The sequence below is a fragment of the Zea mays genome, chromosome 2, assembly GCF_902167145.1.
Source record: "Zea mays cultivar B73 chromosome 2, Zm-B73-REFERENCE-NAM-5.0, whole genome shotgun sequence".
Taxonomy (NCBI): Eukaryota; Viridiplantae; Streptophyta; class Magnoliopsida; order Poales; family Poaceae; genus Zea; species Zea mays.
Window position 1 is genome coordinate 232,670,520 of NC_050097.1, and position 23,754 is coordinate 232,694,273.

Below are 23,754 nucleotides of genomic sequence, written 5' to 3' on the forward strand. Positions count from 1 at the left end.
GTTAGGACTTTGCACATCCAGAATGCCCGTTCTTGATGTATAAAAGCAGAGAAGATTATTCGACTAATATATATCAGGCAGTAAGAAACAACCATCTCCAACGGTGACGAGAGACGCAAAGCCAAGAGACAACATAGGATTTAATTTATACAGTGGGAGTGAAGACGAAGATACGCGAAGCAAGGAGACTACATAGGATTTAAACACTGCAATTGAATGCTCTCACTGAGTGGAGGAGCCGAGGAGGCCGCGCAGGCCTGCCCGTCAGCCGTTTCCGACTACATAGGATTTAAACACTGCAATTGAATGCTCTCACTGAATGCAATTGAATGCAATTGAATGCAATTGAATGCTCTCACTGAGATAGAGGAGAGAGAGAGAGATAGAGGAGAGAGAGGAGAGAGAGGAGAGAGTATACTTAATATATAAAAGCTATACTAATTAATTATATAAAAAGTATACTAAACAATATATAAAAAAACTATGTTAAATAATAATAAAAAACAATTTCTACTGGCGGTTGTCATAGAGAACCGCCAGTAGAAATGGCTTCTACAGTCTGTGGAAGCCATTTCTACTGGCGGTTGACAACGAGGACCGCCAGTAGAAATTGTTTCTACTGGCGGTTGTCATAGAGAACCGCCAGTAGAAATGGCTTCTACAGTCTGTAGAAGCCATTTCTACTGGCGGTTCTCTATGACAACCGCCAGTAGAAACAATTTCTACTGGCGGTCCTCGTTGTCAACCGCCAGTAGAAATGGCGCCTATATAAAGGGTGGCGCGCGGGAGCCGAAAAATTTACAAGTCCCCTGGCGCCAGTTCACTTCAAAGACGCCGTCAGGCTGCTGGATTTTGACCCCGAGGGTTTCGCCGGCGATCGTCGTCCCCGCGCCCGTCCCCACGCCGCCATCCCCGCCCCGCGCCCCCGCACCGCCGTCAGGTATTTTCTTTCTCTCTCTATTTCTCCTCTGCCGTATACCGCCGTCTACGTACGCCGCCGCCGCCGCCGAGAGGGAGGAAGAGAGAGGAAGAGAGAGGCCAGAGGGCACGCGCCGCCGCCGCCGAGAGGGAGGAAGAGAGAGGAAGAGGGAGAGGGAAGAGAGAGGCCAGAGGGCACGTGCTACATATGTCGGCTCACTACTCAGCCATGACCAAGCGCATTGTTATCTCCCTTCCTCCTATGTCTGCTCTTTTTTTCTCCTCTAAGATGTAGATGCATGGTTAGTAGTTGTCAAATCTCCTTAAGTGTTGAAGGATCATCTACTCCTCCAATCAATCCTGTCCTTTCATTGTGGAGACCATGAAGATGGTTTAAGATTGTGGAATATTGAATTCCTCCCTTCAAAATGCTATTGAATGATATTTTAATGTCTTGAATGAAAAGTGGAATATATTGAAGGAAATCCCAAGTTTCTCCACTTGTACTCAGAAGCACATCATTCTTGCATGTATGGCTTTGCATAATTTTCTTCATGATAGAAATTTACATGGTAGGGTAGATAGAAGTAATGACGATGAATGCCATTTTTAGATTGTGGACTTGATGTTAATGGTGAATGCCATTTACACTAGGAGATTGGAAGCTATCGTGGTTTTCGAGTTTCGTTAGTGAGAATTTTTAGATTGTGGGTCATGATTAGTGTCATGGTGTCTGATGAATTGAACTTGATATGTCATGGTGATATGAACTCATGTATCATAGTTGTTTGATGAACTACGGTTATGCGTTGTGATTTTGCTTGTGTACTTGAACATCGATGGTGATGAACTATGGTTATGAGCTATGGTTGTTCATATGTGTTCATATGTGTTCAAATGTATGTGTTTAATATATGTGTGTTCAATATATATATGTGTGTTCATATGTGTTCAAACGTATCCGATCCGATCCGAATTCGATCTGAACTCGATAATTTCCGTACGACTCTCCCTCTCTCCCTCTCTATACGTCCTATGTGACTCTCCCTCTCTCCCTCTCCTCGTCCTATACGACTCTCCCTCTCTCCCTCTCTATACGTAACTCGATAATATCCATACGATTCTCCCCCTCTCCCTCTCTATACGTCCTATGCGACTCTCCCTCTCTCCCTCTCTATACGTAACTCGATAATATACGTAACTCGATAATATCCGTAACACGATACTATACGACTATACGATACTATATGGTTAGGGTTAGGGTTAGGGTTATGGTTAAGGGTTAGGGTTAGGGTTAAGGGTTATAGTTAGGCTCAGGGTTAGGGTTTAGGGTTAGGGTTAGGGTTATGGTTATGGTTAAGGGTTAGGGTTAGGGTTAAGGGTTATAGTTAGGGTTAGGGTTAGGGTTTAGGGTTAGGGTATTTGTTAATATGAATTTAATTATTGCTTACGTTAATATGTGTTAATATGTATTTAATTATTGCTTATGTATTTGTATATATATAGCTCAATGAGTTCTCCGATCAAGGACCAAGGATTAGTTCCGACCACATGGACAAGAGTGTTGCTCAAGAACAATCCAGCAGTGAAGGATATGAAACGCCTAGCGACCCTTTTCCTACCATTAGCATAGATAGGGCCGCTCTCCGTGAGTTGGAACGTGACCCTACTTATGATCCACGAGAAGCTGAGGTAAAAGTACGCATCTTTAGCTTCGTATGTGTACCCTACTGATTTCACATGCATGATCTCTTGTGCATTTTATTACATGAATAGGAGGTCCTTTCTGAATTTCGTGCGATACTCGAAGAAGCCGTGGCACGACACGAAGACGTACCGGAGGCGACCCAAGACGCACCGGAACAGACCAAGACAACAACCGAGACGTCAAGGAAAAGGAAGCAGAGCGATCGAAAAAGAGGTGACAGGGGGCTGAACAAGTTTCCCGACAAAACATACAAAATCTCAGACGTGAGCCCGAAAGGTCAGCCCCTAGCTCCAGAAGAGGCATTACCTAAGTTCCGGAATGCACTTGGGTTTTTAGTTAGAGATAATCTTGACATAACAATACGACAATGGAGAGATGTGTCAGATGATGTCAAGAATCAAATATGGAATAAGCTATTAATGAGGTTCGTTCTGCCTCGCGGTTCAGAAGAACTCGTGAAGGAATACACGATGAAGCAGCTTGCAATCAATTTCCGGAACTGGAGGTCTGAAATGAACACAAAGTTTGCAAAGAAAGGTCTGGACCCGACCAAAAAATATAAAATCTCAGCAGGTCAGTGGGCAGTATTTCTAGAGCAGAGGAGCAGCCCTGATTTCATATCTCTAAGTGAGGCAAATTCGGAACTATCAAAGAAGAACAAGTACCGCCACCACCTAGGCACAGGTGGTTACAAGCGTCAGGTTCCTAAATGGACACAAGAAGACGCCGAGAAGAAGGCCGCAGGGTTGCCGACGCTGTCCGAGCAACTAGGTGAAAGGGCGGCAAATTGGCTCCGTGCTAGAAAACCAAGGGAAACCGAGACCGGTGTATCTTTTGATGATCCCATTGTCGAAGAAGCGGCAAAAAACATATATACAATGGCAGCTAAGCAGAGGGAAGGAACTTTTAAGCCACAAAGGGAAAGAGACATCCTAACGGCTGGTCTCGGTAACCCTGAGCATCCTGGTCGTGTACGAGGAATCTCGTCTAAGGAAGGATGGAAGGAAGGATTCGGACCACAGTGGGAAGGTCTGTACAAGAAACGTGATCGATACAAGGAAGAGATGGCGGATTATTTTACGCAGGAGGCCAAGAAAGAGTTCAAAGCCATGATGTCTGAAATGCTATCGAATCCTCCTCCAGAATTGATGCAACGGTTGGCGAGTGCGATGTCTGTTCAACAGATGACCACTCCACAGATACAAACAATTCCAGCAGCTCAACCGCCGGCTTCCACCGATTGTACGACATTACCAACCTCTGTTGCTTCAACGGGAAATAAGGTCTGTTATCCAGTTGATGACATCACAAGGCCTGCGGCGTGCACACTGGTTATAAGATATGGTATTAACAATAAACGTACAAAGAAAGTAGCCACAGGCCTTGCGATCCCAGGACGCAAGTTCCATGGAAACGATATTCCAGAGGATTATTGCAAAGTAGAAGTGACGACGGTTGCCCAAGGATCCGAGGAAGACATGTTAGACATCCCTGGGCCTGAAGGTATCGAGAAACTTGGACAAGCTATCAAGAATTTTATCCTTTGGCCTCGAAGGGATGTCGAATTGATTGATTGGTCGAATTCGTCGCAGGCCCAACCGTCTCCTCCTTCTCAAATTGCTGTTCCTATTGTACATCCTTCACCTCCTCAAACTTCACATGCTGCTCCTCATCCTTTTTCTGACCCACCGTCTCCGCCACAAGCATCACCATTCAGGGCTCCACCACCTTCTCCTCCCCATCCTCTTGGTGACCCACTGTCTATGCCATCAAAGAAATCTAAACTTCCTATATCAAAATTGGTGTCCCCGTATCAGAAAAAGAAGAGTAAAGCTACTACTGCAGGCACAGTTCGGTTTTTGAAAGGGATTGGACGGAGCCTCACGTCACAAACTGTTGATTTGGCCGAGCACGAGGAGTCTACAAAAAAGGCTGAGGCATTGGACGCAAAGATAAAGAAGCCAACTAAGGCAGATTACAAAAACGTGCCTAAAAAATATGTGTCGGGCAGACCTCTGCTACCTCTTGAGAAACTAAGAAAGGTCCCGGCTGGTGTTAAAAGGTTGCATGACTGGTACATGCGGGCATCATCGGTTGGCATCGACACCATTAGTGTGCATATACCAGACCATGCTTTTATTGGTTCGGACCAAAAGGTCGTTGTTACATTCGAGGACATGTGGTTAATGATGAACCTTCAGAGACTCGATGTGCAACTTGTAACGATGTTTGCATTGTAAGTGTCGCTCATACTTCCACATATGTGTGTTATTATTAGTGAGCTGTATAAAATTTCAATATCTGACATGCACGTGTGACTTGCAGAATGCAACATGATCAACAGGAGATCCTTTACGGTACCAAGCCCAATGCTAGTGCCAGTAAAAGGGTTGGGTATCTCAACCCAATACTTATATCCGAGGAAAGCCACACTTTTAGAATAGGGAAAGACAACGATGAATTACGGGGAAAGACGGACGAAGAAGTTGAGAAGCGTATAAAGGATATGAAGAAGGATTTTGAAGCTCGATACGCCACCTACATAGGACATGCAATGCTTCAATTTCAAGACAGGGAAGCCATAATGACCCCGTACAACTTTAAGTAAGTGTGATTTTGCATAAATAAAATTAATAATTTCAATACACATGCATCACAAATTTGATTCGTACAGGGACCACTGGATATGCTTCCTCATTTATCCTAAGGTTGGAAAGGTGCTGGTGCTCGACTCCTTGAACTTCGACCCTTCGACATATGCAGAATTCCTCAGCACCTTAGAGCTGTAAGCCTTTTCTATGCATGCATACTTTTATCGATTAAAATTTGAGAATAACATGGTGATTCTATTTGAGATCACAGGGCTTATAGATTCTATAAGATGAGAGGTGGAAAGTACGACCTGTCGAAAAACGGCGTGCCACTAGACATCCATCATCACTGGCCGGTAAGTATGTGATTTTATGAATACATATCATACACAATGTTGAAACTAAATAACCAATCTCCCGTTATGTAGTGCCACAAGCAACCACAAGGATCGGTCCTATGTGGATTCTATGTGTGCGAGTTCATGAGAGTGAACGGACGATACATCACGAACCCTGACAAGGTATTATTAGTAATAGTCAAGTATGTATTTATGTCATTAAAGATGCAAATGTGTTATTATTGAGTATAAATAGATGATGTTTATAAAATTCCTTTACAGCAATTTCAACGAGGAAACCCGGAGAACTTGACCGAAGCTGCATTGTATGGCATAGTCGAGGACCTCTGCACATTCATATTGAAAGAGGTCATTCCCGCAGAAGGAAAATATCACGATGCTTCCGGGACATTAGCTTTGCCAGAGTTCAGAATACTAACAGAAATTAGTAGATTATCTCTTAGCCGAGATAGTTATTAGAACTTAGGTGAAAACTTTTGATGTATAGAATGCATGAAGCATATATGGTTGTAAACAGAATACTTTGATGTATATAAATGTATGATAGAATTTAATTCCATGTTGCTTTCAATATCAATATATATATATATATATATATATATATATGTTTGTGTGTGTGTAAATAAATATATCTATAATTCAGTATTGTTTGAAATTTTGAAAAAAGGCGGGAAAACATTTTCACTGGCGGTTCCTTAAGAAAACCGCCAGTGAAAATGCCCTTTTCACTGGCGGTTCCAAAATAACCGCCAGTGGAAATGCTGATTTCCACTGGCCCCTAGCACTGGCGGAACTGAGAAACGCCACTATAAATACGTTTTCAACCGCCACTACAGAGCTTCTGTGTACTAGTGTACCTTTATTATCAATTGTTATTTATTGTTCATGATAAGATCATTATGTTAATTGGAACATGGAGAACCACCCGAGAAAACAGTGCTACCACAAGAGTTTAATGGGACGGCCTTGGCTGACTAACTAGGAAAGCTAGTGGAGGACTACCTTACCCGAAAGGGGCAAGGGCAGTAGGGGAGTGGTCAGTGTAGGGAGGTCCTCGGGTTGATTTTGCTGCGATGGCGGTCAGATGAGGGATTTCTGCATTGGGGCTTCCTATAAACTGTAGTGGGTTTTCTGAAGCTAGTGGAACTTTGTAAAGGCCTCGTAGTGTTACCCTGCCTCGCCTTCTCGGTAGAGGTGTATGGGATTGGTCGTCTCTTGGCAGATGGGTAACATGACTTGTGGGTAAAGATGCGTAACCTCTGCAGAGTGTAAAACTGGTATACTAGCTGTGCTCACGGTCATGAGTAGCTCGGACACTCACATGATTAATTTATGGAACTAAATTCAATTTGCCATATGCATTGCATCGCATGTGATGTTGTTACTTTTGTTCTACTACTTAATTGGGTTGGTATTTACTTATACTTAGTAACTGCTAATAAAATTTTGACCAACTTTAAAAGCAATGCTCAGCTCTAACCATCCTCTTTGGTAAGCCTTACACTTCACGTGAGCTCCCACCTTTGGCGAGTTCATGCACATTATTCCCCACAACTTGTTGAGCTATGAACGTATGTGAGCTCACTCTTGCTGTCTCACACCCCCCCACAGGTCAAGAACAGGTACCACAGGATAAGGCGCATGGAGGATGCTGCGATGTGTTCGTGAGAGGTCTAGGCCGTCGTCTCCCAGTCAACTTCGGGTTGCTGGACCATTGTCTCCTTATAATGTAATTGTTTATTTATTTTGTACAGAACTCCTATTATATAGTAAATATGTGACATTCGATCCTGTGCCATGATTCATCATATGTGTGAGACTTGGTCCCAGCACACCTGGTGATTGTTCGCGCCCGGGTCTTGGTGCCCCGAAACCCGGGTGTGACAATGACCAAAGACCCTTTGAAGACCTCATAATGCGCGATGAGAAGGAGGTGATGCAGCAATGGAACGAACAACGCGACAAGAAGAGGCGGAATTGCTGCATAAACTCTCCGAACGACGCAAGGAGGCGGCAGAAAAGTACTTGTCACACTTCACGGTGGATCGCCACCAGAAGATCATCCGTCAAGGGGAGATCGATATGGAATCTCTCCTACCTCCACTTCAGGGTTCCGCTGTAAGTACTCCAGATCTATCTCTTGCAACTTTCATGGATCAACGAGGAGATCAGTTAAAGCAATATGTAGATGAATCTATTAAAATGCATTTACGTGCATACGAGAAATCAGCTGCTCCTAACTTTCCATCACGAGAGTCTAATACAGAGCCACCCGCGTCAAACACATCGGCTATAAACGGGTCACCGTTGACCCAGCCATAATATGGTATGCCGATGCACGCTTTTGTGTCACCATCACAGCCGCAACCACTAGGCACGCGGCAGGTACTGGACGCAACCGGACCGTCCGAGCATCATCTCAGACAGTCAGGTTATACCGCGGACCGTCCGGCGTATTTCGCCGGACCGTCCGACGAGATGCAGGCCCGCACACAAAACACTCAGGTCGCACCGTATATGGCCAGACCACCACGGTACAACCCCGAACAATTCGGCCCCATCACGGACCGTCCGGTGCATCACGCCGGACCGTCCAGATATGTTGCGGACCGTCCGCCATCTTACGTCGGACCATCCGGATATGGCATGAACCGGCCGACATATTATGCCGGACCATCCGACTCTACACGAGTCCACGCGCAGACTGCCCAAGTCGCGCCATATATGACCGATCCGTCCGGGTACAGCCCTGGACCATTCGGACCGATCGCGGACCGTCCAATTCTTTACGATAGACGGTCTAGGTACGAGACTACCCATGTAGCACCATATACGGCTGGACAATCCGGATATACCTTTGGACCGTTTGGCCTGGTCACAGACCATCCGGCCTCTTATGCCGGACCGTCCGGATATGCGTACGCAGAGCCAAGAGCTGTGCAATACGCACAGTTTCCACATTCATCGCAGCAACATTATGGTGCCCCACCAGCAACACATTATAATCATACCATACCACCTCATGGACATAGGGCTGAATACTGTTCGGCCACAAGAGAGCCTGAGAGGTATAGGGCAGGAGCTGGTGACATTAATAGGACACCTAGCACACACCTCAAACATCCCTGAGAGGAAAGCCGACAGAGTGATGTCAGGCAACCTGAGATTTCCACCCACAAACTCAATGGATGGTCGCTAGACATGGCAGAGAGGATCAGATACGAGGTAGCCGGGATGTTCAGGGACAAACTCGGTGTTAGTGTGTCAGGTACAGGGAAATCGTATCGGAAACCTTATAGCCACCGATTTGACATCGTGCCATATCCACTAGGAACTAGAATACCTGACTTCTCTAAGTTTTCTGGTGAAGGTGGGAAAAGCACACACGAACATATTAGCCAATTCATAGCACACTTAGGAGAATTGGCTGATGGGGAAGCCTACCGTGTTCGTTTATTCTCGTTGTCCCTTACTGATACTGCATTCGCATGGTACGCAGCCTTGCCACCAAACTCTATTAACTCTTGGGAAGAACTAGAGCAGAAATTTCATGAACACTTCTTCTCAGGAGAACATGAATTAGAATTGGCTGACTTAGCCTCAGTCCGACAGGGGCCTGAAGAATCGGTTAACGACTATATCCGGAGGTTCCGGGACACTAGAAACCGATGCTTTCAAATCCATGTCGCAGAAAAACAACTAACAGGGTTAGCTTTCAATGGGTTGGGACCCTACTTAAAAGAAAAATTAGATGGCACCCAATTCTTTTCGCTAGTGCACTTACACCAGCGGGCTATGACCTATGAAAGCCGAAGTAAGGAAACATCAAAATCGGCTAGCCATAAGATGCATCTAGTGGGATACGATAATTCGGACGATGAATCCACAGATGTATACACCGCCGAACTAGTTTGTCCAGGACAGGCTAAACCTTCAGCGTGTTCTGCTTTACAGTCGATTCGAAAGAATCGACAAGAAGAAGTTAAGTTTACTTTTAATGTTGCCAAATGTAAAATATTTGACGAGTTAATGAAAAATGGCAACATTAAATTAACTCATACTATTCCTCCTCCTGATGAATTAAAAAGGCGTGCTTATTGTAAGTGGCATAATTCGTTTTCTCATGCCACCAATGATTGTAATGTTTTTCATCGACAGATACAATCGGCCATAAATGAGGGCTGATTGGCTTTTCAGGAGATGCAAGTAGACACACAACCTTTTCCTGTTAATACAATAGAACTCACATGCAAAAAGGTCTTGGTTCGACCCGAAATGGCCGATAAAGGCAAAGGCAAGGGCATCGTCATTGGCGATCCTCACATGTCAGATATATCACAAAAGAAGATTGCTCGAAAGGCTTCGGACGAGAAGGCTAAAAAGTCCGAAGACGCCGGGGGGACTGGCACAGTTAATGAACCAAACACATCAGTCTAGCCCGAGCATCGCAGATGGTCCGGCACCTACGTGCAGACGATCCGGTGCTTAGACAAACGGTCCGGCTAACTCAGCCGGACAGTCCACCTATGGCCAAAGGCGTGAACCTCTACACGAAGCAAGGAAAAAGACGCAAGGTCAAAGCACATATAGTCGGTTGATCAAAGCCGACCCTACTTTTGATTAGTTGCTCTCCAAAAATGCTAGCAAAAAGACTGTTCCACGTGATCGGTCAACAAAGAAACCCCGGTCACCTGCTAAAACGAAACGGCCGAACAAAATGGCCCAAAAGGCGATGCAACAAGCATCGTCTGTTCATCCTATGAGACTCGGGTACTTTCCACCCGTTTATTCATCGTCGGTATATTGTCCTACTCAAATGTGGAATGGCACGACGATGAATCCATGGTACATGTATAGTCCCTTTGTCTATCCAGGCCGGGGGGGCACCTCCATTCTATTCATTTTGATCCAATGATCAAATGGTCATGGCCGAGAAAGATACAATCCAAAACGGCCTTTATACATTGGTGCTTCATTGAATGATCTCTATTTTGAAAAGCCGATGACTTACATCAGGTTTAGTTCATATGCTTTTGGTTCGTCAACCTTCACCAAAAGGCAGGGGACATATGTTGGGCACCAAAAATACCTAGCGGACGGTCCGGCCCTGAGGCCGGACGGTCCGCGGTCCGACAGTCCGCGGTGGTGGCGCGGACGGTCCGCGCATGCGCAGAGTCAGTTAGGGTTCCTAGTTTCTCGCGGGATTTGTTACCTAAAACCGCGGGATTAACTCGGGAAACAGTTGGAAACGGATCTAGATCTCCCCTTTATATAGATGAAGGGCTACGGCCGATTGAAACCCCCAACAATCGATCAAATCCAGTCTATTACTCGTTTTTTACCTTATGCATTAGGAGTAGTTCTAGTCTAGTTCTAGTTTATCCCTAGTTTAGTATTCCAATCCCTAAATTCTTCGCTTCTCTTCGACTCTACGTCGATTAGAGGAGTCTAGGTTGGCCTGCCGAGCCTAGACAACCCATAGGATCTCTCCTCCCTGACGGGGTCCCTCCCGGGAGCGAGATCCAGGCGCCGCCGGCGATCTTCGCTGCCCCATGCGCAAGCGCGGACCGTCCGACCCCAGGGCGCGGACCGTCCGGCCGTCAGGCAGGGAACGCCAGCCCCTGTACCAGGTCGCGGACCGTCCGGCCCCTGGCCGTGGACCGTCCGCGCCTGTGCAGAGAGCACCGTCGCCGGTTCTTGTTGAGTGTTTGGCGCCCGAAAAAGGTGTAACACATGAGATAGAAAATTCCTTGCTATTTAAAGAATTTTCTCGTCTATGGATCTGCTCCGATTCAATTAATACATTCGTGTGACATTCCAAAGTCCAAAGATAGGTTTTGTTTCATTTTTTTAGTGTACTCGCTTTGATTGCTGATTACCTTGTCCTGCACGTCATCATTAGAAGTGAGCGGCGGAGTATATATGGAAGCAAAAAAAAAAACATAGGATGTGATGTGATCATGGCACTACTGATGACGGTTTGCCGACGGCCACGAACAATCACGTTGCAATTCATCCGAGCGAGCCGAACCAAATCCCATGAAACCGACTGCAAAAAAAATGTAGAAAATCAGATTGTTTTCAACCTGTGATGGATTGTTTGGCAGTACTACCTACCAACATGCACCGTACCAATACGCGCGGATCACACCGCCATTATACGCGTTTATTTTAATCCAATAACAATCCATTTCGGATGCCGTCAGCTTGACAGGCCGGCAAGTTAATGGCCTCCTTTTGAATTCTGCGGCTCTATCTACCGGTGAACGTTGTTGTCCAAGATGCAAACTAAAGCATGCGTATAAAGCATATCTCCGTGGTTACATGTAGGGGTAGATGTCGATCTAGCTCGGATGTCAAATAACTCGGATCGGCTCAATAGAATACTAAGCAACCTAGCTCAGCTGGACTTGGTTGCTAGCTAGAGCAATCTCGTTTGACGCGTGAGCCTAAGGAACAAATAAAAATATGTTTGTCCGATTATTGTACGTGTTTGCTGTTGTAAAGGACTTAGGCCTAACCCATGTGCCAACCTCTATGTATAATACACACGCGTGCGCACACACACGCGACAGCCGGAACCTAATGAAGGTCAGGCTTTTCTTTCCTCCAACGATGCTGAATTGTACAAGCAAAATTAGAAGAGTGTATCTCATTCATAGAGTTAATCGGATCTGCACACGAAGCATCACATTCACGCGCACAAGCACAACTTACAAATAGTTCACTACACAAGTTCAAAACATAATCGGATGTTCATAGAGCACATGTCATGCCACAGTTAACCGATCACACGATAATGCTCCAAGTTACTGCATTCATCACAAGTTGCCCAATGTAAAACACAAATAATAGACGAGATGTTGCAAGCTGCAAACTAAACAAATTAGTTGATGAGTGAAATAAAGAAGTGGTGAACCCTGAAACATAAGCATTGAAATGGTGAAGTGTTTAATAGTGAAGTACCAAACAGTAGAGGCAAACAAATGGTTACCAAATTAGTTGCTTGCCACAAGATCCATCAAAAATTCCACAAACTCCACATCGTCGTCGCCGTCGTCATCTTCTATCTATAAAAGAGTTCAAAGATAAATATCATGAAATTAACCAAAAACTAAATTGAAAGATTGTCCAGGAGGCATACCGCATCATACTTGATATTTTTCTCGTCCTGAGAACCACATATCCAACTAGATGCACACACTAATGTCTGAATAGTGGCCGATTTCGAAGAACTCCTATAGTCATCAAGAACTCTACCTCTAGAACTAAAAGTGGAGTTAGATGACATGCTACTAGGTGGGATAGCCAAGAACCTCTTTGCCATAGTAGACATGATAGTAAACATATGAGCATCCACCTTCCAAAAAAATAAGCAAGTTCCATTGTTTGGTATCTATTGACACATTAGGTAGATTAGTAATTCAAACTTGGAAGTTTCCGTAGCACTAGATTCTAAATAGGATTGACATTCATTAGGAACAATAGAACATAGCGAGCTAGTTGTGTCCTTTGAAGATGAGCATAGTTGTGCATTTAGTGGGTTGTTATCGCCCATTTTTTGTTGATACTATAGGGAATGGTGACGCCCAAGAGAGGGGATGGTGAATTAGGCAACCTAATTTCTCTCTAATCTATGGTCTATATTCTTCTCTTAGTAAAAACCTATGCAACAAATCCAGCTATCTTATATGCAATTATGGTTTTGACTAAGTGTTGCTATCTCTACTGCAAAGAGTTATGCAACATAGGTTCAAAATTTATCCACTAGCCTATAATTTAGTTAGAAAGGTAAAGCATATAAACATGATAGCGTAATATAAATATGGATGCTTCAATGCGATAGAGATACAAAAAAACTCTCGTTTGCGTGCTAATATTTTTAACAATGTATCGAGAAGCATAACTTCCTCCTAATCCTCGTTGGAGCCCCACACAAGGGAATACCTAAACGAGGTCCAAGCTTTCGGTCAAGTAACTCCATGCATAGTCATGTTTCTTCTCCACACACAAGTGTTGCTTTGATTGTGGCCTCTCTCGGATGCTCCTTGCCGTTTTACTATCAAGTTTTCGACTAAAACACCGTGGACCATGTTCCTTTAATACATGGCGGTGGCCACATTACAAACATAGTTGGTGTGATCTCACAATATAAAAAGCCCCCCTATAACTATTATAATGGTGTGTGCAAGCAACAAGGATCAAACTATAGTGTTATAAATTCAAAATTTATTATTTTTCTCTTTAGCAATCAACTCTAAACTTTGGGGACAGTGTTATAACTTTTGCAGAAAAATCACGACTTCGTGGATTCAGACCTTCGGAGTAGACCTTCGTCCATGAGGCACTACTATTATGGATTTCACCATAAGTAAAAGGGTCTATCGATAATTTAGAGTTAACTAACGAACATATGTTATCAACATGGGCTTGTAGAATACACTTTATGTCAGTTAAAGCAACAAAAGTGATAAGGACAAACTAACTCTCACACACGGATACTCCAACATTTTCCCTGAAGCTCTGTCAGCCGAGGACACATGGATATGCTCGTAAGGACTTACGACCCACAACAACAAGTTGAGGGAGATGAATACTAACTGTATTGTCCTTGTGTAAACAAACCTTTGTAATTTTATAGTCGAGAGGTAGAAAAGTTTTTAATATATAAATCAAAGATAGGGACCCCCTATAAATACCCCTTTACTTAAATTTTTATGTAATAATATAGTTTGCTCTCTGTCAACACTGTGTTTGGGCTCATTGGTTCGCCGACATACATGTATATGGTTATTGAAGAACAATTATTCCACTAGCTTAATCTCATGTTGGAAAAAAAAAACCCTACTCTACTTGATACATGAACTAAAGAAGCATATATTAACAATCATCAGAACGGAGCGGCTCATGCTAGAAATTAAGGGTGTATTAACAATCATCAGAAGCATATATTCCACTAGCTTAATCTCATGCTAGAAATTAAGGGTGTATTTGGTTGGAGGGTCAACTAGAACGGAGCGGCTCTATTCCAGTTTTTGAGAATGGAGCCGATCTATTCTGCGTTTGGCAAACAGTACAAAGTCGCTCTATTTTTTTGTTTGGTTCAAAAGTAGAATAGAGCGGAGCTGTTCTGTTCTTTGTTTGGTTGGAGAGCAATATGAGTACATGTGAGAGGAGAGGGAGGAGAACACTCGCATCCGATCGCTTTTGTGGAGCGAAAGCATTTCAACCATTTATGATAAATTTACATATGGAAATTTTAGGAGCCGCTCCGCTCCTTTATTGTTGACAACCAAACATCCAGAAAATAAAAATGGAGCAACTTTATTCTCTTCCACTGCTCAACCAAACACACCCTAAACATGTCCATAGAGGCCAGCCGTTTAGAATATTGATTCTCAATAATTATGAATGTCTTCATCAAAATCCGTTTGAAAAGTGAAGTGATGCAGAGCTTCGCTTGTGGACGTCAATCATTTTTCAAGCTTTTAAGTCTGAGAACTAGCGGTGTAGAATTGTCCGACGGATCGATACTGTAATATATCAGTACCATAAATAATGAAGTATACATGTCATGTGGAGAACCTTACTATACTAGCACGTAGAAGGCCGTAGCATGATCAACAGAGAGGGAAGGACAGGCTTGCACGAGCACGGGGGCGGCTGGGGCCGGGGATCGGAATCTGATACCTCCGCGGCATCCTCCGGCTGATCGATCACTTCGAACAAGCAGCCGCAACGCAGGCTGGCTGCGGCTCTGCCTGGCCGGACCTCCCTCCACCGGATCTGGACACCCGATCGATTCATGGCCATGGCTCGCCCGCCGCGCCGCGCCGCGCCGCTGTGGTGTGCCATCGCCGGACGCCAGACCTCCAACACGGCAACAGCTACCCAATCATACCATACGCACAGTCGATCGATCGGGGGGGGCACGGATCCAACCAACCGGCGGCGAGCGTCGGGACAAAATGCCAGCCGGTCGCAAGCATGATCGAGAATCGCTGCACGTCCAGTCCAGTCCAGATCCAACCCACCATTATCATCTCGCACGCAGACGCAGCCGTCGAACCCTTGCAGGTGGGTGTGCCCGTGTGGGGGTTTGAGAGAACCGACGCGTAGGTACGCCCTGGCGACTGGGATGGGACGGGGCGGCGAGGACGACCGGACGTCGGACGATACTGCCCCTGCCCCTGCTATGGCGGCTGGCCGGGTCGCCGTCCGGCCTCAGGGTATTTATCGCTCCGCCAGGACGTCGATGACCAGCTGGTGCGGATGAAAAAAAAAAAATGGGCTGACCTCGCTTCGTTTCGGTCGGCCCTATCACCTACCTGTGGCTCAATTCTAGGCGCTACCAATACCTGGAACGTGTCGATCGAGATAGTTTATCTTAGGCTATAAATACAAGTTCGCTGAACGGACAGTTTCGGTCCCATTTATACATGTCCAACGGGCCGTGCCGGGTCGGCTTGGCCCGGCACAAGGGGCATCAGTCAAAGCCCGACACGGTTTGGTATCGTGCCGGGCCAGGCTGGCCCGCGGGCTGGCTAACGCGGCCCAGGCCCGGCACGGTTATTCTTACACGAGCCGTGTCGGGTCGGAGGCACGACGGGCCTGTCATGTCGGGTCGGGTTCGGTCCCATAAACAAAAAAAACACTCCAAAATTCAGAATTTAAAGGTAATATTCAAATTTATTTTAGATTTAATTAGTTATATTTATAATTTTAGATACATATTTAGACAAAGAATTTCAGATACACATATAAACACATATCACAATTCAGAATGCTCTCATATAATAACATATCATCAGTATTATAGCTAAAAATAGACTGACCGTTACAAATCAGTCCCTCAAACGGGTCGTTGCCGTGTCTACCAATTAACTGTGCCAGGCCCGTGCCTGCACCGCGGGCCAGATGGCCAGCCCAAGCCCGGCACGGCTATTGGACCGGGCCGGCCCGAGCACGCCTCTTGTCGGGCCAGGCCGTGCTCGTGCCGGGCCACGACCGTGCCGGGTCACGGGTCCACTGTCGGGCCGGCCCGTTTGGACATGTATAGTCGCATTAGCCAATTTACAATGGTAATTTCTTGATGGTTTCATGCAAATTTAATAGTGTGTCACATCACTATTTTAGATGACATGACATAGTATGTAGGCTAGTCACAATGGAGATTTCATGAGATGTTTCATGTATTAATTAGCGTGCCACATCAGCTATTTGGATGACATGTCACATCATTTAAGAAGGAAGAGTTTTATGAAGTTTTGGGGATGAAACCATGTTAACTCGTTTCCAAAGTCTTGGAAACTGTGTGAAACCTCCACTGAGAGTGTTTTGTTTCATCTTCATATAATTGCGTAAATTCTATTGGTCATTTATATGCAACATTTAAAAAGTATGTTGACATATGAAATAGTGAGATGAAACTCTCTATTGAGAGAGAGAGTGTTTCGTTCATCTATAAAATTGACGTGGCATTTTTGGAAATAGGGACATGAAATTCTCACTATGATTAGCCTTAATATAAATGAGTTTCATAGGATGAAATTGGTTTTATGGGGATAAAACCATGTCAACCCTTTTTCCAAGGTCTTGGAAATTGTATGAAACCTCCACTGAGAGTGATTTGTTTCATCTTCACATATTTTACTGATTTCTATTGGTTGTTTAGTTGCAGCCTTAAATTGGTATGTTAGTCTATGAAATAACAGTGAAGTAAAATTTTGTATTGAGAGATATTGTTTTATTCTTAGTTTCATGACACTCTTGATGATGTAGTAGTGTTGGAAAAAGTGTTATGAAATAGCCATTGTAGTTAGCCTCACACACTCGAAAATGTGGTTTGGCTTGAGCTGGTGCACCGCCACACTAAATCTCATTTCATCTAGAATAAAAATTATATATTTTTATTATATATATAATAAAAATATGTACTAAAAAATTAATGTATTTTAATTATATCTAGTAATGAGTCTATAAAATAGGAAAATAAATTAATAACATAATGATGTAATAATAAACGATATAATACTACGTCCTTAGACTGACTCGACTCGCTAATTGAATGAGCAACAAAAGTAGGCTTTACTCAAGCTCGAGCAAGTCGGCTCACGAGGCTAAGCTTTTTCCCGTCCTAAATTAGGTTGCATCTACCAACGCTGAAAATGGCATGGCACCCAAACATGCTATGCTACGGCCACGACGTGATTGATCTTGGCGGCAAGGTCTCACGGGCCCGACCGAGCCTTCTTTTTTTTTCTCTATTCAATCGACGCATCTCACTCACTCGGTCTTCATTTGTTTCTCGTCTCTGTCGCCATATCCATCTCCTTAGTCCTTTTCAATATTTTCTAATATGTTGGTTTAACCCTTAAAAGCTTGGATTGAATCTTTAGACTTGGAGACCGAGATGTCCTCACTCTTTTCATCAATTTATTTGTGTTAATTTGGTATAAGTTAGATGTATTTTGCAAGCCTCTCGTTTCTCGTGAATTTGAAACATTTAGTTGTAGGGAATTCATCTGAGTTCCACATTATAGCCTGCGGCTTCATATTAATATATCACATGTACTACACGTGGTACACTTGTTCAAACGATTAATATGGTCATGTTTATTTTGGCTTTTTTAGTTTCTGACTATCAAAAAAAGTGCAGACTGTCAAACGCTCAGCTTTTTAACCTGCTTATAGAATCAACATGAACATAGAATCGAGCGAGTTGTTGTAATAGTAGAAATCTATCACTTTCTAGATCATGAACTCTATAGATATCTTCATCTTTCTCCGCACTTAATCCACGCGATACTTAGATTCTCCCTATAGTCAAATTCTCGCCACAAACAGATCCTCAGAAAAAGCTGGTAAAAAACCTGAACCAAACAGATTTATATGTCACATGAAAAAAAATTAGTAGTCTTTCCTGTTTCCAGAGCATCCTCATTCACAAATCTAACAAAATTATGTCATATGTAAAACTAAGTTTGCAAAAAAAAACACCTGCGTGTATAAATTGAGGGGGATAAGGTGTCCTGGTCTTCAAGATCTAAGGATCAAATCTAAGCCCTAAAGATTCAAGCAACAGATTAGCCAATTTTGGAAGACACAAGAAAAGAGATGATAAACAAATAGAGATTACACGTTTCAGCATGGCGTCCAAAACAATAGTGTTAGTTTCTCTAATCTCTAAAGATCTAAACGTGAAACTTTTAGAAAAAGGCTAAATTTAAAATTCCGGACGTCATGTCCCTGTCATACAATACGGTCGTTCGAATTGATTGTATGTACCGCTCCGCTGTTATACGGCGCACATGCCTACGACTACGTGCAACGTAACGTGGCCGGTGGAACGGACACACAGTGATGGCTACTAGCGAGGGGCATAACCGTCTCACGCGTGGAACGGGCCGTTGCCGGCCGCGCCGTCTCACGCGCCCGCCCCTTTCTGCAGCTCGGCCCGGACGGCGGAGCACGGCACGGCACGAGAGGCCCCCACGACGAGACCCCCCGTCCCGTCTGGCCGTTTCCCCCTCTCCGCACCGCACTCGGCACTCCACTCTCCTCCCCCTGACCCCGAGTTGAGTCCACTCTGCTGTCCGCTCACACCAACTCCTCCATCCAACTCGGCAACTCCACGCAGCCAGCCCGGCGCCTCCCATCAGTGGGTGGGTGGGTGGTTCGCCTCCTCATCCTCTCCTCCCCGCACGTCCACGGCGATGGCGCCCGCGCCCCCGCACTGCTGACCCACCCCCGCCGCGCACTCTCATGACCGTGGTTTGGTAGGTGGGGCGGAGGTTGGTAGGCCGGGACGTGCCGGCAGGCGGTTACGGGAGGCGCGGCCGCGATCCCGGGCCGGATCTGGACGCCGCGATGGAGGACGCCGTTGCCGCTGAGAATGGGATCGAGGGGGAGGGCTACGTCGTCGTCAAGGCGGCGGCGGCCGCGGAGGCGGAGGGGGACTCCGGCGCCAGCGATCGTGGGGATCTCGCCGCCCCCGCTGAGGACGCGGCGCCGGCCGGATCTGAGGACGCCCCGGCCCCGGCGGTGACGCCGGACGAGACCGCGGCACCTGCCAAGGCGCCGGCCAAGGTGAGTGCCGTCCCGCATACTGGCTTGGCTGCCTTCGCCCGTGCGGGGGTGGTGATCCGGCACTGACCGTCGCTAGGTTGTGCGTGCAGAAGGGTGGATCCGGGGACGCCGCCGGGGTCCGGAAGGCGAGGCCGCAGAACGGCAGGGTGCCCGCCGCCGCCGCCGCCGCGCCGAGGGTGAAGAAGCCCGGGGTCCTCTCGCAGAGCGCCTCCTTCCCGGCGCGGGGTGCCGCCGCCAAGAAGGCCTCGGCGGTTGCTACTCCCAAGCAGGCCAAGGGCGTCGTGACCAATGGATCAGAGGCGGCAGCAGGTTACCGATGCTCAGTTCCTTCATTATATATAGTGATAGCGATAGGTGTTCTCGGTCTGTTGTGCCTCAGTGGTGTCATGTTGACTGAATTCTGTCTGGAACTGAATGTAATCCCATGCAGGCCGGGCAGCCGAGAAGAAGGCGAATTCAGCGCGGACACCTGTCGCTCGCCGGTCGATGGTAAAGGCCCTTCTTTGAGCGATCCGTTAGTTGAAGCTTGGCATTGTTTTGTCTATTTTTGGCTGCGTTATGTTAATACTCGGTCTGTTTCCTTTGACTTAGCCTGTCAAGTCTGGATCAGCGGATGCGGCCGCCCCAAATGACGCAATTCCCGCTGTCCAAGAGTAAGTGCTGGACCACTACCAATCCAGAATTGGATGCTGCCGTTTCTCTTTGTTCCTTTTGCGTTGTAATTTCAGTTATTGTCTCGAAATAGAACACGTCATGCAATTAGTGTGGGTTGTTTCGACTTTGTGTCGCGTTCCTGTTTCTGATGCTTACTATAAATGGTTTGATCATTGTTGTTTGTCGCACTAGATTGAGTAATCAGAACCGTTATGGATTTTGTCGTTTTCGTTTGCTGAAATTATTGATATTGGATAACAGGCCACATGAAAACACCGACAAGCCATTGAAACAAATGCAGCCAGGGAAAACAGAGGATGATGTGCGCTCTACCACATCGTAAGAAATTACTCATGATTGATTGATTGATAGCCGCTTATATGTTCCCCATGGTATCAATACGCCATTTGGTGTTGTGCTGCAGAAGTACCAATACTCCGCGTGCAGCAGCTCGCAAGAGTGCTGCTGTTGCTGCTGGTTTTAGTTTCAGATTGGAGGAGCGTGCTGAGAAGAGAAAGGAGGTTTGCACTATTCTCCACAGTGGGGTTTCAATGATCCATATTTTGTCTAGTTTTTTCTTTTTCCATGTACTGAAGGGCCTTAGTCATTCCCTACACCCAGTTTTTCCAAAAGCTTGAAGAGAAAATCCACGCAAAGGAGCTGGAAAAAACAAATCTGCAGGAGAAATCTAAGGTGAGAGCTTCTTTCACATTATTTCAATAAGACCTGTGGGGTCCTTATGTTTCAGCTCTGAAAGATAATCTATGCATACTCAGGAGAGCCAAGAGGCTGAGATCAAACTGCTGAGGAAGAGCCTAACATTTAAAGCCACACCTATGCCAAGCTTTTACAAGGAGCAGCCACCCAAAGTTGAGTTGAAAAAGGTACTGAGTTGATTTACTTCATGCAGTGAGGTTCCTGATTATATTGAAACAAATGGTTCTGTGCGGTTTAATACATCCTATTTTTCTTTTTGAATAGAAAGGTTCACATTGAACCAGTTTGGTAAATTTCCAATTCTAGTTCTTGCTATTATGCTTCACATTACCACATTACCCGAAATTTCCACTAGAATATGGTTTCGTGGCATGCTTAGGGATGCTTATATTTATCTGTCTAAACATTTTGGGACTTAAGAACATGAAATCCTAAATACAAGTGTCATGTGTGTACTATATTGATTAAGATACCATAAAAATGCAACCGGAATATACAGTTGTTTCACCAAAGAAGATGAGTAGGTTTTTCTTAGAGATGGTGAATAAGAACGTACATGCATATGTATTATGTGATACGCAGCTGCATTTGAACCTTTTTTGCTGCCATAATCATTTCCTGATATATTGAAACAAATGGTTCCATGTGGTTTAATTACATCCTATTTTTTTCTATTTGAATAGAAAGATTCGCATTGAACCAATTTGATTAGTTTCCATTTGCGCTCATACAAATGCTCATACAATTCTAGTTCTCGTCATTATGCCTTACATTACCACATTACCTGAAATTTCTACTAGAATATGGTTTTATGACATGCTTAGGGATGCTTATATTTGTCTGTCTAAACATTTTGAGACTTGAGAACATGAAACCCTAAATAGAAGCGTAATGTACTAATGCGTGTACTATATTGCCTAAGATGATAGCATAAGAATGCAAGCTGAATATACAGTTTTTTCACCAAAGAAGACGAGTATGTTTTTATTAGAGATGGTGAGTAAGAATGTACATGCAGATGAATTATGGGATACACAATGGCATTTGAAGCTTTTTTTTCCTTTGCTGCCACAAAATTTTGTTCGCTATCGTTACTGGCTTACTGCTTTGTGCACTATTTTTAAATTCATTAATCAGTTCATCATTAAATTACAATCTTTCAGTTGTGAGGTGTGATCTTATTTTACATGTGATGAATGCTCGTTTTTTATAAAGTTTATGAGATTGTAATATTGTTGAGTGTCAATATATGTGTGCTAACTGCTAGGTCCTTGGTGTACTATGATATAGTTTAATATTGCTGGCTCTGTGCTTGAGTGCAGCTTTGAAGCAAATAGTGAGGCCCTATTTGATGTCTCGGAGTAGCTAGTGACTTTGTCTTGCAAGCTCCATGAAGCCAAATTATCTTTCAGACAGATGCCTGAATTGTTTTCTATAACAATTATCATCCACATATGATTGAATTTATACAGGATAATCATCAAGATTTGCAGTTAATGATGCACCTTGATGTGTGACTAAACAATGATATTCTTGTACACAAGATGTATTTTCATCATAGGAGATTAATTGGAAGTGACAAATCGTTTCTTTCTACTAGTTCATCGTGCCATTCATGTTTCAGGATCTAGTAAATGTTTTTTTCCTCATTCATCTCTTGTATGCTCCAATTCACACTTCACAGTGTGGTTTTAAAATTCACTGTCTTGGTTGCTGGCTTGCTGCTATTCAAATGTTTTGTCTTGTGTACCGCTAGTTTATATAGAAAATATTAAGGTTCCTGAATTATATGTTCTTGTACACATTATCTTATCACATTAGTAAATTTCACACTACTAAACAAAGTTCCTTATGCTGTGGTTTTGTAGATTCCCCCAACACGCGCTAGGTCGCCAAAGCTCGGCCGGCACAAGCCAGCCAATTCTGCCACTGCTGCTTCTGCGGATGGTTCTGTATCATGTGAGAGCCCACGGAGCACTGCAAATTCGAGCAAGGTAAATGAAGCGATGGAAAACAACAAACCTCATGCCCCTGCTAGAAAACCTGTTCAGAGGCCAGTCGTGAAAGCTCCATCACAGGCGTCTGCGACCACAAAGGCTGAAGCAAGACCCGTGGTCACAAGGCCAAAGATCTCAAACTCGAAACCTAAGGCTTCAAGGGCAAAGGTTGCGCGAGCGCAAGAAACCCCAGCTGAAGCCCCTCCTTCAGAACCTGCTGCTCCAGAAGATTTCACGGTTGAACATGGCGTTGGAGACGCCACAGGTCCTGATCTGACCGCGCAATTGGTTGCTTCGAACGAAGTCCCAGTCCATGGTTGATCAGCTGAGCATTTTGCATATTTATTCCCTTCTTGCAGTTCTGTGAATAGCGAGGGTGTGTGCTTCATTGGAAGTTGAATCGCTCGAAGTGTCATGGTTTATCGTTTCCGGAGTAGACATCCATTTTGTTTTTCAGCTTGTCATCGGGCATGCCATGTATATTGCTTGGTATTGTGTTCTTGTTTAAAATTTCCAGTCTTGTGTATATTGGATTTGTTTGTCGCTGGAGATCCTAGGATTGTTGCAATACGCTGAGGCAAATTGTGGATTGTTTTGTGGCTGTTTTACTTTTAGCCCCGCCGCCATTCTTGTTGGTTGTACATACTTAGGGGCTGTTTCGTTGTATACTTGAGGTGCCAGAGAATTTTGCCACACTACCACATGTCATTCATGAGTGAGGT

General features: G+C 44.7%; 1 protein-coding gene across 1 annotated transcript; it reads left to right on the forward strand.

Moving 5' to 3' along the window:
• Window positions 1–19,232: 19,232 nt before the first annotated feature.
• Window positions 19,233–23,628, forward strand: LOC100283624 (uncharacterized). Its single transcript, NM_001371957.1, has 9 exons — window positions 19,233–19,664; window positions 19,754–19,973; window positions 20,095–20,153; window positions 20,256–20,317; window positions 20,580–20,657; window positions 20,743–20,839; window positions 20,940–21,011; window positions 21,095–21,202; window positions 22,904–23,628. Exons 1-9 carry the CDS (start codon window positions 19,446–19,448, stop codon window positions 23,351–23,353), a joined length of 1,365 nt encoding a protein of 454 aa, NP_001358886.1. The 5' UTR covers window positions 19,233–19,445; the 3' UTR covers window positions 23,354–23,628.
• The last annotated feature ends 126 nt before the right edge of the window (window positions 23,629–23,754 follow it).